The 18,436-nt window shown below is 34.7% G+C and overlaps 2 protein-coding genes, 1 long non-coding RNA gene and 1 other non-coding gene across 4 annotated transcripts; 2 read left to right on the plus strand and 2 right to left on the minus strand.

Annotated features, from left to right (window-relative positions):
- The first annotated feature begins 6,457 nt into the window (after positions 1-6,457).
- On the plus strand, positions 6,458-11,839 carry LOC123227910 (probable LRR receptor-like serine/threonine-protein kinase At2g16250). Its single transcript, XM_044653044.1, is given in 5 exon segments — positions 6,458-9,012; positions 9,583-9,711; positions 10,319-10,341; positions 10,773-10,835; positions 10,838-11,839. Coding segments are annotated over 5 exon segments (2,712 nt in total). The 5' UTR covers positions 6,458-7,075; the 3' UTR covers positions 11,398-11,839.
- A 73-nt stretch (positions 11,840-11,912) lies between these two features.
- On the minus strand, positions 11,913-11,984 carry TRNAQ-CUG. Its single transcript has one exon. It is a non-coding gene; the product is annotated as a tRNA-Gln (tRNA).
- A 65-nt stretch (positions 11,985-12,049) lies between these two features.
- Positions 12,050-13,001, plus strand: LOC123227914. Its single transcript, XR_006504571.1, has 2 exons — positions 12,050-12,275; positions 12,437-13,001. It is a non-coding gene; the product is annotated as an uncharacterized LOC123227914 (long non-coding RNA).
- On the minus strand, positions 12,956-18,010 carry LOC123227911 (pre-mRNA-splicing factor CWC22 homolog). The gene is made up of 7 exons (XM_044653045.1): positions 16,486-18,010; positions 16,178-16,367; positions 15,409-15,512; positions 15,211-15,313; positions 14,816-15,117; positions 13,632-13,937; positions 12,956-13,504 (listed from the first exon to the last, which is right to left on the minus strand). The coding sequence occupies exons 1-7, from the start codon at positions 17,752-17,754 to the stop codon at positions 13,151-13,153; spliced, it is 2,628 nt and encodes an 875-aa protein (XP_044508980.1). The 5' UTR covers positions 17,755-18,010; the 3' UTR covers positions 12,956-13,150.
- Positions 18,011-18,436: the final 426 nt, after the last annotated feature.

Below are 18,436 nucleotides of genomic sequence, written 5' to 3' on the forward strand. Positions count from 1 at the left end.
TTTTTAATATTAAAAAAATCAATAAAATTATATATAATTGCTTTAAGTATATGACGGATACACATTTAATGTGTGCATCATATGATTATAAATTAATAATAAAATAGTATTTAATTATATAATAATACATATAAATATATATCTATTATGTATACAAAATAGGTACATGTCAGCAAACAATAATCAGGACACACACATCTGTGCATAGGTTGGCACTAGCATGCTGACATTATGTGCGGGGGATGCATAGCAATACTTATGGCTGGCCTCGGGAGATGGAGAAAAGATGGAAAATTCTTGTGGGTTTCCAGCCTTGTGACAGTACACATAGTATTGTTTATATATTACTTATAAATAGAACAATATTATATATTCCCGTTTTACAGACATAAATAAATATATATTTTTATGTATTATTATGTAATTAAGTATTTATTTATTTTTAATTTAAAATTATCTAATTATATGATGTCATATATTAAATATGTACCCATAATTTTATAATACTCATAATTTTATTGTTATAAATATTATCTAACATAATATGTATAAATTATTGTATCAGATAAGTGACAAAATTATTTCAAAATCTTTAAAGGGTCAAGCAATTTGTAAAATATATATATTTAATCACCTTACCAAAAATGAAGTTGGCATTTCTAGTTTGTATCCAAGAATATTTTCAAAATGAGTAATTGTAGACTTGTAGTTGAATAGATGTTGATCTTACGATCAACGATTACAAAGTGTTTGAGAATGAGATTAAATTATAATTGAATTTTCTTTTAATGATTTATAAATTTAAAAAAGTTGGTGGGGTTAAAAAGTTTTTTATGTTAACTTTTGAAGGGACATCCCTAGCTGCACCAAATCATCAACATTTATAAGTCATTTTATGTAACATTATGTGTAAAATTTGGATTCTGATAAGGGCAGATTTGGAAATTAATTTTAAAATAACAATGTTATGCGTATCCAATTTTGAGTATTTAAATATGTGATCATATGATTGTATGCTACTTTTTTATTTAAATATTTAAACGTGTTATTATGTGATTGAACGTTATTTAATTCTTAATTCAGAATTATTTACTCGTATGATAATATATCATTTGAGTATCTAATTAAATACTTAAAATTATATACATATTCTCACTTAGATTGATTGGATGAGTAAACTTGAGATACAGTGATTAGACCTATAACTACTGTATCAGATACGTCAATATTTTATAAGTATAATGAAAATTTGAATTTAAATAATTTTTTAAAAAATTTTAATATTTAACCAATTTTGTTAACCCGGTATAATCAATTGAATAAAAATATTTGCTTTTAAGTTAACGGCAATGCAAGACTTGGGTTTTGAAATTCATGCAAGCAAGCAAGCGAGCAAAATTCAGGCTCAAGTTGGTTTGAACAAGAAATCGAGAAGTTGACTGAAAAAGATTTGTGTGGAAGATGAAATTGAAGACAACCGACATTTTTGAGAGAGGAAGAAAGCAAGTGGCACACATAACGAAAGCAACGAAACAGTAATGGTTGACTGACTTTATTTTATATAATTTTGCACCCAATGTATTCATCAAGATTGCCCATCAGAAAATGACCAAAATTTTTGTCACTTTTTTTAATCATGTTGCCGTTTTATATTGGCAAAGCAAGTTCAACTATAAACAGACACCCACTCAACTCAATATCGAAGAAAGAGTGTTGACCACTTCCCCAGTGTTTGACCCTCCACCATCCCTTTATTGTCTCCTTCTGCTCTCTTTTTTTATTTCAAAGTGCCATTTAAATTATCCCCCATCTAAAAAGTTAGCAAAAGGTTCACTGTATATTCCAATCTATTCCTTTAGTTCTGGGGCCGTTTCATGTTCATGGATTTGGTCAATGTTATCCTCTTTTTGGTATAAATTACAAACTTAGGATTAAACTAGATAGTTTGAGTAAATTACATTTTCCCACCAATGATTTCACCGAAAAACACTTTCCCACCCCTAGATGTCATTTGGAACGGAGTTATTATTTTTTTTTTCAAAATTTATGGTTGATTTTTAACCTTTACATGGTTACACCATTAGTTTTTTTTAAAAGGGTTTGATTTTTAAAAGAGAAAGTGATATTTATATTATCAAATAATTGAAAAGTGTTTTTAGGTCAAACGTTGGGGGGGAAAAAAATTTACTTATATACTTTTACATAGGGCTGGATTCGAGCCGAGCCGAGCTCAGCTCGGGCTCGGCTCGGTTTTTTAATGGTCGGCTCGAGTTTCAGCTCGAGCTGAACTCGGCTCGGCTCATTTTCGGCTCGGCTCGTTTATGGCTCGGCTCGATTCATTTTTCATATCAAAACGGCACCGTTTTATATATATATATGAATCAAAATGACGTCGTTTTGTATAAAAAATTTTAAAAAAAAATTACCGAACCAACCCGAGCCAGCTTGAGCTCGGTTCGAGCTCGATAGAGACGAGCAGAGCCCGGCTCGTTTCAGGCTCGAACCGAGCCGAGCTAGCTCGAACTCGAGCTGGCTCGGCTCGAATCCAGCCCTACTTTTACATATGAATATATATTTTTTTTTTTCTAAGTTATGCTTCAAAATTCGAGGGAAATCTCAAATAGAAAAGTAAATCTGTGAAAGCACAAGATAAACAAATTCATAACCCTGGTAGAACAGTAAAAAACAAACAAAGAATAAGAATCATTGAACAGTAGTTTTAGGTGACGAAGACATAACAAAATGGAGAAAATAGGAGTTTTAGAGTGATTGAGAGGGGAAGGTTGGAACTTTCAAATATAATTTTCTTCAATTTTGGTGACCTAATTTTCCTTTTACTTTTCTTTGGTTTTAAAACAACTATTCTTCCTATAATATTTCTTCTTTTATTAATATTTTTCAAATACACTTAAATGTTGTAAAGTCAAGAATTGAACTATTCTCAATCAAAGGCACACCATTTGAAGCACTAACCTTAGAACAGAAGAGTCAGCAAATTCAACTGGCAAACTAGCTACAATTAGTTGGAAGAATCAAATTCCAACCACCCCCATTAATTTGATAGTTTCTATTAGTTTTAAGTATTTAATTAAATAATAAAATTATGAATAATATTATGTATACTCATTTTAGATATATAATTATATACATATTTATATGTATTATCATGTGATTAGATGTTACATTATTTTTAATTCAAAATCACATAATTATATGATACACGTATAAATGCGTACATATTTATATACTCAAAATAGATACATATAATTTCATTGTAAAATTATACGTATCAACTTTCAATATACAAATAGATACATATTTAATATATATCTTTATATGATTGAATAATTTTAAATTTGAATTAAAAATTTTAATCACACGATAACATACATAAATATATATTTAAAATAGGTATATATAATATTACTTTTTAATTGATTACTCTAATAATATATTATTATATTATATTTAATTTGAAATTATCGAATCAGATTACAAGACACCATTTAAGTATTTGAATAGATACCCCAAATTGGTTATATTGTAATTTGATTTACTTTTTTATTAAAAATAAATAATTCTAAATTTTATGCATTTAAAGTCAGTAAATGTGCCAGTGAAGCTTTGACCTTTTTCATTCTAATCTTAGAAAAAATAAAATCACATTAAACATTTGATTTTCCAATTAAACCCATTTACCATTTCTACTTCTATTTAATCTTTAATGTGCAAGAGAATTTAAATCTTAGGGTTTATTAAGTAATTATACACATTCCAAATTAAAATCTTAAGCCAGCTCAACACTGTTAGCTTAATTATCAAATTTTTATCACAAATTATTATTATTATTATTATTATTATTATTATTATTATTAATTATTAACACCCTAAATCAATCTACCTTTCCTATGTTGAAATCATTTATTAAATTAGTTCCACAAGTTTTCTAAATTTTTTTAATATTAAAAATTAATAAATTTAATAGAATATTAAAACTTAAAAAAAAATATTTCAGTTCAAACTTTTGTTATTTTTATGAAACTTTGACTTATCAAATATAGTCTTTAGATTTACCGTTATCAATATGGGTAAATCCCGGGTTATTTTTTTTTTTTCGGTAATTTTTGAGAAAAAATTCACCTGAAGGGTTGATCCTATTTTTGTGAAACAGAACAATATTCGGGACGGTTTTGATTGTTTTTGTTATTTTTTTATAATTATGATAATCTTGAAAAATATCAGGACAAATTGTTGATCAATCTATGATGTATATATAAGCCAGTTGGGTTGGGTTGAAACCTTTTTAACTTTGTAATCTGTGTCATTTATTTATTACCTCTAACCCAAAAATTTAATGAGAGTTGTTAGCATTAAATGACATTTTTTAACTTTTGATTTTAATCGGATAACTCTTTCTTTATAGTGAAATTTTATGAATAAAAATTAAACAAAACAGTGCAGGCCTAATTAAGTTGTCCTGGCTGGCCTGCCGTTTCTGGGTGTTTGGGAGTATCGGAAAGGCCAAATAACTATTTCCCACCCAAGGTTTGATGTTTTCTCAAGTTTCTACCCTTTAACTATAGAAACACTAAACACCCACCCATAGCCGGTTAGATTTAACAAAACCCTAACGGTGGTAAGGGTAAAATCGTCATTTTCACTATAATATTAAAAATAAACTAAAATAGAATCTATTTTGCCCTCCTAAACTTTAAAAACTAAAATTTCCCCCCAACCTAAGTTTTAAAAAATCGCCGTTTCACCCTTAGGTTTCGTTTTGAAATCTCCGGTGACATCTCTAACTCCATTGCTGACGGCCTCTCCCTCCCGAAGCTTTCTCTCCTTCCGACGAACTATTTCCTCTCATTTGGACGTCCGATCGGCATCGGAGAAGCCGTGGAAGACGAAGAACTTCGTCGAGGAAGACGAAGTTCTTCGTCTTCCCAGTCGTTGTTGTCTGAGAAGACGATCATCTTCCCAGATGAAGACAAGACGACTCGTCGTCCTCTGGGAAGACGAGTCGTCTTCATCTGGGAAGACGATTTCTCTTCCCAGATGACTTCGCTCTACGTCGGATGCGTAGTGCAAGAGTTGAAGGCGGTCGTCGGTGGAAGAGAAACCGTCGGGAGGGGAAGACGACCGGTGATGGCCCCGGAGAAAGTGAAAGGGTTTGGAAATAAACCCTAGGGGGGAAATGTAATCTTTTCAAACTTAGCTTAAGGAAAAAATGTTAGTTTTTAAACTTTTAGGGGGGGAAATGAGATTAAATTTATCACCGTGAGGGTTTTGTTAAATCAACCGGTTATGGATGGGTGTTTGATGTTTCTATAATTAAATGGCGGAAACTTGAGAAAACATCAAACCTTGGGTGGGAAATAGTCGTTTGGCCTATCGGAAATTATGATTTGGCCATAAGATTGTTTCTGCCATTTTTAAGGAGTAGAGTGAGTAATAAAAAAAGAGTTTTAAATATAAAAGATAATATGTTTAAGTCTTATTTGATAATGAGTTAAACCTTGAGTGCAACACTGGACTCAAACTGAGTTAATTCTAACTCAAAAGTTTGTTTAAATTTGATTTGAATTTGTTTATTTTAAATATAAATCGAGTTTAAATTAAAAAGTTTGATTTGTTTTAAAGTCGAGTTAAATTCAAACTATAGAGAATTTAATTCGGTTTAATTCACAAGTTAGATAGATAACTTTATTTGAATTATATTAAATAATTGTTAAATGACATCATTTTATCAGTGAGTCACAAATTCAAACTACAAATCTGAACCATAAATTCAAATCAAACTAAAACTGAATCATTTTCATTTAAATCATCTTTAATGATGGTTTAATAAATTGGAATCAAATTCGAATTGAGTTATTTTTTATTTAAGCTGAACTTGAGATAAAGGATGTTCAGACTCGATCCGATTCATATCCACCTCTACTTGGGTGGGAATAAGTCAATTCAATATCAGGTGAAAAAATAGATTTTTCAACTTTAAATGATAGAATCAGTAATTTTGTCAAAGTTTGAGAGGAAACAGAACATTAGCCAAAAACAAAAATGTAAATAAAGAAACAACAGTGCACTGAAATTAATTAGTTTCAGTTTTTGGTAATCATTTTTAAAAACAGAGAGAAAATAACAACACTAACAAACATTAGTCTAAATTCTGAAAACAAAAACAAAAGCATTTTGAATCTTGAGTACCCAGAAAACAGAAATCAGATACATGTGTTTTGTCATTAGAGATATGTAGAGAGAGAGGGTTTTATATATGATAAAAGTTGAAGCTACGTTTAAGTTGTTTATGTAACAGCTTAGCTGGCTAGGGCGGGATTACCGGAAGTCAAACCCAGATCGGCCGGCGCTGGACCTCCCTCGCTTTTGTGTCAGATCAATAACCAAGCCACTGCTTCTGGTTCTTATTAACACTTTTGAGCCTTCAAAAAGGTTTTTTTTTTTTCTCTGAAGATGGAGAATTGTCTGTACTTAAAAATCAAGCCTTTATTTTTGAATGATTAGAATGGGAAGTTTGTTTTGTTTTGACGGGAGAGTGATAGTCCACTTCAGGCTTGAGAGTTGTTATTTGTTCTTGAGTCTTGACCACCTTTTTTTTTAATATATATTTAGCCCTTTAAAATTATTATTCTAACATTTTTTTTTAATTTTTAGTTTCTCTCTCTTCCGTCAACTGAAGAAACCAAAGGATTTAGAGAGAGAGAGAGACAAACGAGGCAGAGTAGGTAAAGAGAAACAGGAGAAAAGAAGAGAAGAGAACAGAAGCAAAAGATGGCGAATTGATTGGTCAGCAATAAGTTTTGTTGAGGAAGAAAAGAAACTTTGAGATATATAAATGACAGAAGGAAAAGAAAAAGAAGGCTTGTGATTCAGGTAAGAGTTTTTGGTTCTGTTTTCAAGAGAAAGGACTTAGAGTCTTTAATTGTTTGTGGAAAAAAATGTTCTTTTGGGATGTTTTGTATTTTGTTAGATTTCATTTTCATTCAGAGTCAAATATACTTGAAAGATTGCGCTCAATTATGAGAGAAAGGATGTGAGGAAGTTTATGTTATGAGCCATGGTGGATCAGCGAAGTGCAGTGGCTGTTATTTTTATATTGTTGTTATTATTTGAGTCTACATTTGAGCAACTTGAGACCTTGAGTTCACCGAATGAGCGAGCAGCTCTACTGGAACTCAGATCCTCACTAGGGCTAAGAAGTGCAGATTGGCCGATAAAATCTGACCCTTGCTTAGTGTGGAATGGTATAAGATGTGTAAATGGTAGTGTTGTTGGAATTAACATTTCTGGGTTTAGAAGAACAAGACTTGGGAAGCTAAACCCACAATTTGCAGTTGATTCTCTTGTGAACTTAACACATTTGGCCTCTTTCAATGCCTCAAGATTCCTTCTTCCTGGCTCGATCCCTGATTGGTTAGGGCGGCAAATGTTGACTTTTCAAGTGTTGGATCTTCGTGCATGTTCTATAAGTGGTGTTATTCCGTCAAGTCTGGGAAATTTAACTAACTTAACTAGTCTTTATTTGTCTGATAATGGCATTTCTGGGACAATTCCTTCAAGTTTGGGTTTATTGCCACTCCTTTCAGTTCTTGATCTTTCAAAGAATAAATTTGCTGGATCCATTCCTTCATCATTTGTGTCACTGAAGAATCTTTCAAGACTTGACATTTCTTCAAATAACTTAAGTGGGTCAATTCCTCCAGGCATTGGGACACTTTTGAAGCTTCAATATTTGAATGCCTCAAACAATAGTTTCGCTTCTACAATTCCATCCCAGCTTGGTGATCTTGATAGCTTGGTTGAGCTTGATCTTAGCAGTAATTCTTTGTCTGGTTCAGTGCCTTCAGATTTAGGAGGGTTGAGGAAATTGCAGAAGATTTTGATTGGAAACAATTTCCTAAATGGGAATTTGCCAGTTAATTTATTTTCAGCACTTAGTCAGTTGCAGATTATTGTTTTGAGACACAATAATTTTAGTGGTCCTCTTCCTCATGTCTTGTGGACAATGCCCCAATTGACTTTGCTTGACATCTCTGTCAATGATTTTACTGGTTTGCTACCTGATTCTAGCTCAAATGCAAATATCACTGCTGCAGAACTCAATATTTCTATGAACTTGTTTTATGGAAATCTGACACCATCTCTAAGAAGGTTCAGTTTCATTGATCTCTCAGGGAATTACTTTGAAGGCAAGGTTCCTGAGTTTGTGCCTGGTAATACTTCTCTTGATAGAAATTGTCTCCAAGATTTGGAAGACCAGAGGACTTTGGAGGATTGTTCATTATTTTATGCTGTAAGGGGCCTGAGTTTTGATAACTTTGGCCGCCCTAATTCCACTCAACCTCCTGCACCTGCAACCTCTCAGAAGAGCAACAAAAGGACAATTATATTGGCAGCTGTTTTGGGAGGAGTTGGGATAATTTTGCTTTTGTTGTTGCTGGTTCTGCTGATCCTTTGTACCTATAAGAGGGGCACTACAAATCAAACAGGGGTTGATGTGGGGCCAGTTCCTGCAGGGTCCATGCCACCTCCTTCTGGAGTATCAATCAACTTTTCTAACCTTGGAGACTCATTTACTTATCAGCAGTTACTCATAGCCACAGGTGACTTTAGTGATGCAAATCTCATAAAAAATGGCCACTCAGGAGATCTCTTCCGTGGTATCTTGGAAGGTGGTATTCCTGTGGTCATCAAAAGAATCGATTTGCAGTCTATTAAAAAGGAATCATACTTATTGGAATTGGATTTATTTAGTAAGATTGCACATTCAAGACTGGTTCCCTTCTTAGGACATTGCTTAGAAAATGAAAATGTGAAGTTCCTTGTTTATAAATATATGCCAAATGGGGATTTGTCAAGTTCCTTGTATAGAAAAACCAATACAGAAGATGATGTACAGTCATTGGATTGGATTACAAGATTGAAAATTGCTTTAGGAGCAGCAGAGGGTTTATCTTATCTTCATCACGAATGCACTCCGCCACTTGTGCACAGGTACAGTCTGGGCTTTCTTCTTTTTCTTGATTCGATCTCTTCATTGTCTGTTATTATTTGTATGACCAATTTCCTGATATTTGCCATAGTGAGTCAGGTAATTTTGAGGTGATGTTAAGTCTTTTATAAGGTCTTTACACCTTTCAATCCAATTATCTTAATTATGAGATGAGACTCTAGCCATGGAGCTATGCACAAAGCAATCATTAATCTGTGAACTTAATCTAATGAGTGGCATCATATTTTCATGTTTATACTGATATATAGGTTGCAAGTTATTTAATTATTTGCCTTAGTTCGTTAAGGCTGCATCTACATAGGAACATACTTTTTTTTTTTTTTTTGAGAGTAGAGTTACAATTGTACGCTTTTGTTTTGTTGAAGAGTTCCCATCCAACATTAAATAAAAACAAGTAGTCTAGTAGTTATGTGGCAAAGCCAATGCTTTGGAAACTTTGAGAGATGAACGGTAGAAGGAAGAGGTGTTCACAGTTAAGTAGTCTAGTTATATAATAAAAAATTATGCCTTGTGCAAGTAATGACATGCCCTTTTTTTTCCCATCCTTGAAGAGATGTTCAAGCAAGCAGTATACTTCTGGATGACAAATTTGAAGTACGACTTGGTAGCCTGAGCGAGGTCTGTGCTCAAGAAGGTGATGCTCATCAAAGTAGGATTACCAGGTTGCTGCGGTTACCACAGTACGTATTTTAGTTGATGTTGTTTTTATTCAGATGTTTTCATGGTGAGATTGTTTAAGCAACACTTTGTCTGTTTTTAGTATTGCAATGATTTGCCTTTTTTCTTTCTCTCAAAAGCTTAATTTATTTTTCTAAAATTACATATTTGTACCGAACCCTTCTCCACCATGGTGTGAACAAGATGTTAGCCCAAGATTTTTTATAACCTAAGCGATGCAACCAGTTGAATGAACTTATACCTACAGCCATTTTTGCTGCTTGAATATATTCCTATTCTCCTTTGTGTTCAGTCAAATGTTAAGTTGCTTGCTACCTCATCTTGCTATTTTTGAATGTCTGTGCTTAAGTTGTCTATATGAAGAGATTATATTGACCAAATACAACAAAGGTTGACCTCTCAACAGAAGGCTGCCTCTCTTTTACTTTATATGTTACAAAACAAAAGGCCAAGTATAGGAACCTCAAATAAAACTTGGACCAGGGTGATTATGTTTAAATAATTACCTCAGTTTTTTCCCTTCTTCATATTTTGTTGTTTACTTTTAGTTTTGCCTACTGAATTTGTTGATAATGAGTATAATAATAGCCCTGTCCTTATAATCTGCAGGTCATCTGAACAAGCTACTTCAGGTATGTCATAAATTTTCAGCCGAAAATTAGCTGCTATTTTATTAGCATTCTTAGCCTCTACTAAATTCAAGTTTGAAATTCAGATTGAACAAAACCTAAAAACTACTAGGACATAATCACAGTTCCTCTTAAAGATTTTATTCTTGACCCAAACTTTGCACTATGTTTTATTAGAAATATAAAATGTCTCTGGTCCTTATTGATAATCATTTCCTTCTTAAGAACTACAATTATGTAGCACCCATTTGAATGAAATCTTTGTACTTTGCTTTCTACCAGTTTGGTCTGTAGAAGTCATTTGCAAAACAAATGCTTGAAATACTACAGTTGTTGGTCTTTCATTGTCAGCCTTAATTTATATTAGAACTCAAAATTTCTCTTGATTCTAATATTTGTTTCTGGAATTTGTTTTTCATTTACAAAATTGCCAGGTGCACTGACTGCAACATGTGCCTATGATGTCTACTGCTTTGGGAAGGTATTACTTGAACTGGTAACGGTAAGCTGGGCATTAGTGCATCCTCTGATGCCGAAATGAAGGAATTCATGGAACAGACGCTACCTTACATCAGTATATATGACAAGGAACTTGTAACCAAGATTGTGGATCCATCTCTTATTGTTGACGAGGATCTTTTAGAGGAAGTGTGGGCCATGGCCATTGTTGCCAGGTCTTGCCTTAATCCCAAGCCTTTAAGGCGGCCCCTCATGAGATACATCCTCAAGGCTTTGGAAAACCCTTTAAAGGTAGTAAGGGAGGAGAATTCTGGCTCTGCAAGGCTAAGAGCTACCTCTTCTAGAGGGTCTTGGAATGCTGCACTTTTTGGTAGTTGGCGTCAAAGCTCGTCAGATGTGGCAACCATTCCAACAGCATCAACTGTTAAAGTAGAAGGAACTACTAGTTTTAAACAGTCGGGAGCCACAGGTTCTCATTCTCAGGGTAGTGGACCAAATGGCGGAGGTGATAATTCATCCTCCCGTAGACGGTATTCTAAAGACATATTCCCAGAACCATCTGATGTGCAAGATGTAGAAAGACAAGGCCAGGACCAGTAAAAAAAAAAAAAAGGTTGATTGTTCTTGATTCTTTGCTAATAATATAGCAGGCTTCCCATTTGAGTGTCTGCTAGGTGGAATTGGTACTCTTTCAAGCTCTTCTTGGTCCTGGTGGTAATTCTGATTGAAAGACGTCTTTGTATTTACCCAGGGTTTTGTTTCAGAAGGGAGACTTTAAAACTAAACTTTTTATGAAGGTTTTGTCTCAGTGGAGAGCAAGAGAGAAGGGTGCCATGACAGTAATTATGTTCATTTTTGTTTGACAGCTTGTTTTATGGTGAAAACAAGCTACAATTTTTATCTGTAATTGATGGTCAGTTTGTGGGTTCTCTTGTACAATGTAAATTGTAATTGTTCAACATTTCTTCATTCAAATGAGATTCTAATTTCAATTCAAAAGATAGAAATGTGAAATAAAATGGACATGAAAGATTGCATAGAATTTCATTTCTCAGTATTGTTGTTTTCAACTATTTCTGCATTTGTAAATGCTTTTGTTAAAATGCCAAAATAGAAGGTCCCACCGAGATTTGAACTCGGGTTACTGGATTCAGAGTCCAATGTCCTAACCACTAGACCATGGGACCAATTTAACGAAAGTTTCGATATTTCAATATAAATAATGCCTCCGCCGCCATCTCTTCTGCCAACACAACCACAGGTGCACCTTTCTGCAGTTCTCGGATTCTATCTACGACGCGGCAGACTCATTATTACAACCTCTTCAAACACTCTTTAAACCCAACAACTTTAAAACCATAGAAACCAAAACAACGATGATGGTGAAGAAGTAGTTGACGAGGAAATTTTAATGAAGGCGTTGGAGATTACGAGAAAAGGGACAGCTGAGATATTCAAGCAGGCAATGAGACAAAATTGTAGTGTCTTTTTTAACTTTTTTACCTTCCATTTTCTAAGTTTTTTAACATTCACCTTTCTGCTCTAAGATTTATCATACTCCATTTTACAAATGTCATGCTTTACATGGTCCATATTGACACTCAGTTTTATCTTGTTTGGTACGGTGCAATTTTTCCAGGATATAGGTGTTCAAGATGATGGCAAAGCATTAGCAAATAAGCTTTTGAAGTTTCCTCCTTTACTAACATACAGCCTTTACAAGAAAATCCGGCCACTGGTTAGTCGTTTTTGCATTCTTGTTTTCCTCATTTCTCAATTTACAGTGTTAAATTTTCGGCTTTTTTGCCCTCTCTTGAGATGGCCATTTTTTAGTCAATTTATACTGTTGAATGCACAGAAAGAGGGGTTAAAATTTTGTATCCCATTCTTATGACATCTTCAACTTGGTGTTTTCTGTGGAGTAGACCAGTAGATCTTTCTGGTAATATCTAATAGCTGTTGCAAGAAGAGTCCTCGATTTGGCCAACTCACTTGCACCAAGTGATCTAAGTAGTATCAATTAATCGCTTGTAGCCTGTTGAAACTTCTGCTTAGGTCATATTCTTGATGACCAAAAAGCTGGAGTCAGTGAGAAAGATATAATAGGAGAAGTTATTATTGCCAATTGGAAATCTAGAGCACTGAGAAAGATGAAACATTGGCACGCTTTTCAACAGTGATTTAAATAAGATATTTGGTACAAATAGTTGTACAATATATGTCCTAAACTTGATATTTCGATGGGCATATTTGAGCAAAATTAAGTATTTTACATGGGAAAGTACAAGAATTACTTCAACTGCTTGCAAGAACTAAAAGATTTTATTTTTCTTGAAAGAACAACTGAATGGCTTTAGTGTCTCCTGCGTTGCTTTCTGCGTTTTCTGTCACGTTCATCTTCAGAACTAGCCGATTCTGAGTCGGTGTTAGATGCCTCTGAATCAGATCCATCCTCTGATCCTGATCCTGATTCTGATTCTGACTCTGAAGCGGGTTTTTGTTGTTGCATGATCAGCCGTGGCATGTTCTTTAGGTATTCACGCAAGTTTTCAGTAATACCACCAAGCCCAATAGATGTGAAGAAGTTGATGGAAAATCGTGTGTTCTTTGGATTGTCCTTCGGGAAAATGGATTCATACGAGTCTTGCATAGTTGGATCTGTAAGCCGCTCGTTCAGCAATCGGATGCCAAGATGCTCTGACAATTCCTGCACCAGAAACCATTACTGAGGTGAGCTTCTTCGGAGGCTGTGAAATTATAACTGTGAGAGTGACATTAACACAAAAGAAAACAATGTTGAAATTCGATACAAAGGAGAGCAAATGTTCACTTACCTGGAAGAGAATCTTTATAAAGATTCGGGAAGAAGAAGTTGTGTCTTCCTCAGTTAATCGAATATAGGCCAGAACATGCCAAGGCAGAGCATCTGTGCCAAGTAAATGGGCAAAAAACTTGGCAACATTTCGTAACTTGTTGGTTTCAAGGCGATGAATCATAGAATATTGTTGGACAAAGCATTTCTCAAAATTTTCTTGGTGGACTTTGTTTATCATGCAGAACCGCTGCCCCAAAAGACCATAATACCGAAGATAAGTTCTCTCCTGACTGCAACACTCCAAGAGCATAATACACAATTCCATCTGCATAAAACCATATAACGATAGAAAAAAAGGACTTAGTATTGAAAAGAGTAAATCATACCAAAAGAACAGCTAAAGCTCACAAAATATTTACAGGCAATCAATTTAAATAAGCCGTTGGCTAGTGAATGAGACAAATGAGTTCCAAATGTCTATATTACACCCAACCTTCCCAATGTATTGATAGAGTAGGAGAGACAGATGAATAACAGAAAGAGAGAAAACAGAATATTAGAGATAGATTGAGAGAAGACAGAGTATGGAGGACAGCAAGAAAGGGGAGAAAACTAGAAGAATTGAAAAAGAAGAAAGAATCAATAGGGAGACAACCAAGATTTTATTCTATAATCAATTTATCTAGGAAATAACAATAATGTCTAATATTCCACAAGAACAGTTATAATCAGCTAAAATGCCAGCTTATTTGAGTCTCACATAGAAAATTATAAAAGAGTTTTCCAACCAAGAACCCAAGATATATGTCAGTCTCACTTCAACCAAGACTCTAACTCCAACAACATAACTGGCTACTCCTACCAACTGATGTGACCCCTTAGAATATATTAGGTCCATATGAGATATCAACCAACTAGTAAGCTCAGGTATACAATCAAGAGCCCTTGAAACAGTTAACACAATTCTAATTTGTGAAAGCCTTAGATGCAAAAAAGAATAAAGTAGCCGTGCTCAATATTGTTACATTAAAATCTGGTAGTTTTCTAACAACTGATGCTAATTATTGCTAGTATTGATTCGACTCTTCATCCATATTGTTACATAGGCCCATTAGATCCAATGCATTAGGTAATAAAAGGCAAATCGCTAATATATCTTTTGATTGTGCTGCGTAACGTTCAGCCAGAGTTTCTGTTGCTTACCTCTTGACCGGGCTCCAGTTTAATTTTCAGAAGTTTGTGGCCAGCCTCTTCAAAATCTACACTAGACATAATTGTTAGATAAATTGTCCTCCGAAGATTTACGAGGTTCGTTTCAGTTTCATCTGTTATTTGCATCTGCTCTTCATCATCTTCTTCAGACTCTTCTTCGTCATCATCATCCTCATCACCTGAAGCTGCATCAGAGCCTTCTTCATCATCAGACTCCTCACCAAGGATCGTTTTCTTCAATTCTTCATAACGCTTTTCATTCTCCAGGAACTGAGGATCTGGTTTGAAAATATCTGTACATAGGCAATTAAAAGATATTTTCAATCATACATAACCAAAAGTTGTCAATCAAGCAGCAGAAAAGGAGTTGACAGCCTAAGACATACCAAGTGTAATCTCAGGTTCCACCTTATCATCAAGGGATATCTCATGCGTAAACTGATCTTCCTGCTCTACAAGGTCCAGCTCTGGACGAACAGCTGGGTAACCCTGAAAATTCATAATCAATAAAGAAACAATAAAATGTAAGTCCTTGCATTTTTAATATTTTGTAGTAAAATTCCAAAAAGAGAAAGAAGAAGCACCTGAAATTTGGCTTTCCTTATAGCAAACAGGCCTTCAATCAAGAACTGAACACGTTTGTCTATCTCTCCTTCATGAAGAATTCCACGAAACCTCTCAAAAATACCTGTACAAATCACAACCATGACTATCAAATATGAAAAAATATATATGGATATTCTACCTGATGCACATATTTAGTTAACAGATGTTTGACAGTTGGAAAAATGTAAGCACACACCCAAGTAACTTCTGCTTGATGGAAATTTTAACACAACCAGAAATAAAGGATGTCCTGTGGTAAATTTCCACATAAAAAAATACATGAAATCCATGTGAATTTTGTCTTTATCTTCTTAAAACACAAACAAAGGTCACTTGATATATAGAGTGCACTGCAATACAAACTCCATGATAACAGATAATAGGCTCCAATATGATATAAAATTGAAAAGGATAAACTTCTACGGAAATAGTTTTTATTCTCAAGGTTGTTATCTGGGGGAAACAGTTAACATCACAACAGTCTTGCAGACACCAAAACTTCTGTTCTCATAGTTTTATATTGTTCTATTGAGACCATTTTTTTTTTGGGATAATACAGTTAAACTAGAGAACGATGAAGTAAACTGTAATTCAGCCATAAAAAAATTCTCTGTATGCTAAAAATTAATAATCTAAATCTTATTACAAGGAAGCATATCAAAACTAAGTAAGTAGAGCACTCACAAACATTAGAAATTTCACAGATAAAACCATCTAAAAATGACATAACTCAAACAGAATATTCACCGTGAAGTCCTCTAGGTGAAAGATCTTGAAGTATTGATCCACACTCAGTAACAAAACCAACAGCCACTTCCACGCTGTCATCGGTGGGTTTGGTCAGCAGAAGCATGAGCAACTCTAGAGCAATAATCTCATGAGCCACCTGCTGGTTTACTAAATGTGCTATAAACTTAACAGCTGCTAGTAATTGTGGCTGTACATAAAATCAAACCAATATCAAAGACAATCAGAACCAAAACTAAATGAGAACACAATTCCGATCACTTAATTAAATCAAAACAAAATAACATATAAACAGATCAGATATATACCTTGTCATTACGTTTATAAGCTCTTTGAAACTGCAAAACAATCCTTCTCAACAAAAGCAAACCAACCTCAGGAAATTTGGTGTTAACAACGGCAGCCAAAGCTGCAAATACATCAGTAAAACCAGGAGATGCCATTTGTGATTTCATACATGACCGACAAAAAAGACCTCTTCCTCTAATCAGATTCTCAGCAAACAATTCAGGAATGATATTCTTTATATTAGTAGCATTAACCTTGTTAACAAGTCCATTTATACTCTTACGAAGAGCATCCCATGTCAAACGCTGATACTCAACACTGCTTTTATCTTCCACCTCCTTCATCATCCTTGCCAACTTAAAAGGTGGGATATAAACCCCTCCACTTCTACCCAAACTCAATGCCGCATTACCATAAACATTCACATTAGCATTCTCCCCAGCAGAATTGGATTTTTTGGAAACCTCAACCAACTCCCCCTCTTCCCTTTGATCACCTTCCAGTCTCCTATCCTTCGCCTTATCTCTATCATACCTGTCGTCTCTACCCTCGTCTTTCTTTCTTTGATTTCTATCTTCCTCATCTCTCTCCGATCTTCTGCGCCTATCCCTATCCCAATCCCTATCTCTACCACTGTCATCTCGTCCTCTCTTCCTATGTCTGTCTCGACTTTCATACTCAAGAAGCTTCCTTTCCTCTCCACTCTCATCTGGATGGCTTCTCCTTTTTTCCCTATCTCTTCTACGCTCACCATCACTTACATTTCCACTCTCCTTTCGTCTTCTCTCTTTTTCCCTATCTCTTCTACGCTCACCATCGCTTTCCTCTCCACTCTCATCTCGCCGTCTTCTCTCTTTTTCCCTATCTCTTCTACGCTCACCATCGCTTACATTTCCACTCTCCTTTCGTCGTCTTCTCTCTCTTTCCCTATCTCTCCTGAGCTCGCCATCGCTTTCCTCTCTACTCTCATCTCGTCGTCTTCTCTCCCTTTCCTTATCTCCCTTGCGCTCACCATCGCTTTCCTCTGCACTCTGGTCCCGTCGTTTTCTCTCTCTTTCCCTATCTCTCCTGGGCTCACCATTGCTTTCCTCTCCATTTTCGTCTCGACGTCTTCTCTCTCTTTCCTTCTCTCTCTTGCGCTCACCATTTCTTTCTTCTCCAATCTCATCGGGACGTCGTCGCTTCCTTTCCCGATCTCTCGAGCTCTCACCGTCGCTTTCGTCATCACTCTCGTACAGTCGTCTTTTCTCCCTTTCCCTATTTCTCCTGCTCTCTTTAAGTCCAGCCATTAGTCAAATCGAAATCCAAAACCGGAATTCAAAATCCTTGCGTACAAAACCCTTACGGACTTCCTGTATGATTGGTAATTGAACTATGGAATCGGATTAGTAATAAGGGTTTGGAATGGTTTTATTTGAACAGGGAGAGTTTGCTTGCTTTGATTTGGCCAACCTCCTTTTTCCACCCAAGGTTTCATGATATCACATTCCCTCCTTTAATTTTTCGACAACCTAAACCCTGCGGGTCACGCAGGGCTAAGTGTGATGTTTTTGTACGCGAGCCGCGTAAATAAAAGGTTTTTGATAATTCTTCTGCACGCAAGGTGGCGGATGGGACTTTCGGAAAATTTCCAAATTCTCTTTTTTTTCAGGTATTATAATAACATTTCTCATTTCGGGTAAATTAATTTTTTTTATTTTACAAGTGTTTTGTTACATAGTTTTCAAATTTTTTTACTGGTATTTCTAAATAAAATATGTATTATAAAAACTGGCATTTTTATTTTTACTACCATGCCCTTGCTCGCTCATGATTAATTGATTATACTTAACACAAATTATATAATTAAAAAAATTCAACACAATACAAACCTAATGCATGTAAAGGGAAGATAAATACAGGATAATATCACAAGGCTTTGTGTGTTCATGAGCCCTATAAACTGTCAGTAAAGATTCACTCAAGCGAAGG

Source organism: Mangifera indica, chromosome 10 (genome assembly GCF_011075055.1).
Source record: "Mangifera indica cultivar Alphonso chromosome 10, CATAS_Mindica_2.1, whole genome shotgun sequence".
NCBI classification, from domain to species: Eukaryota; Viridiplantae; Streptophyta; class Magnoliopsida; order Sapindales; family Anacardiaceae; genus Mangifera; species Mangifera indica.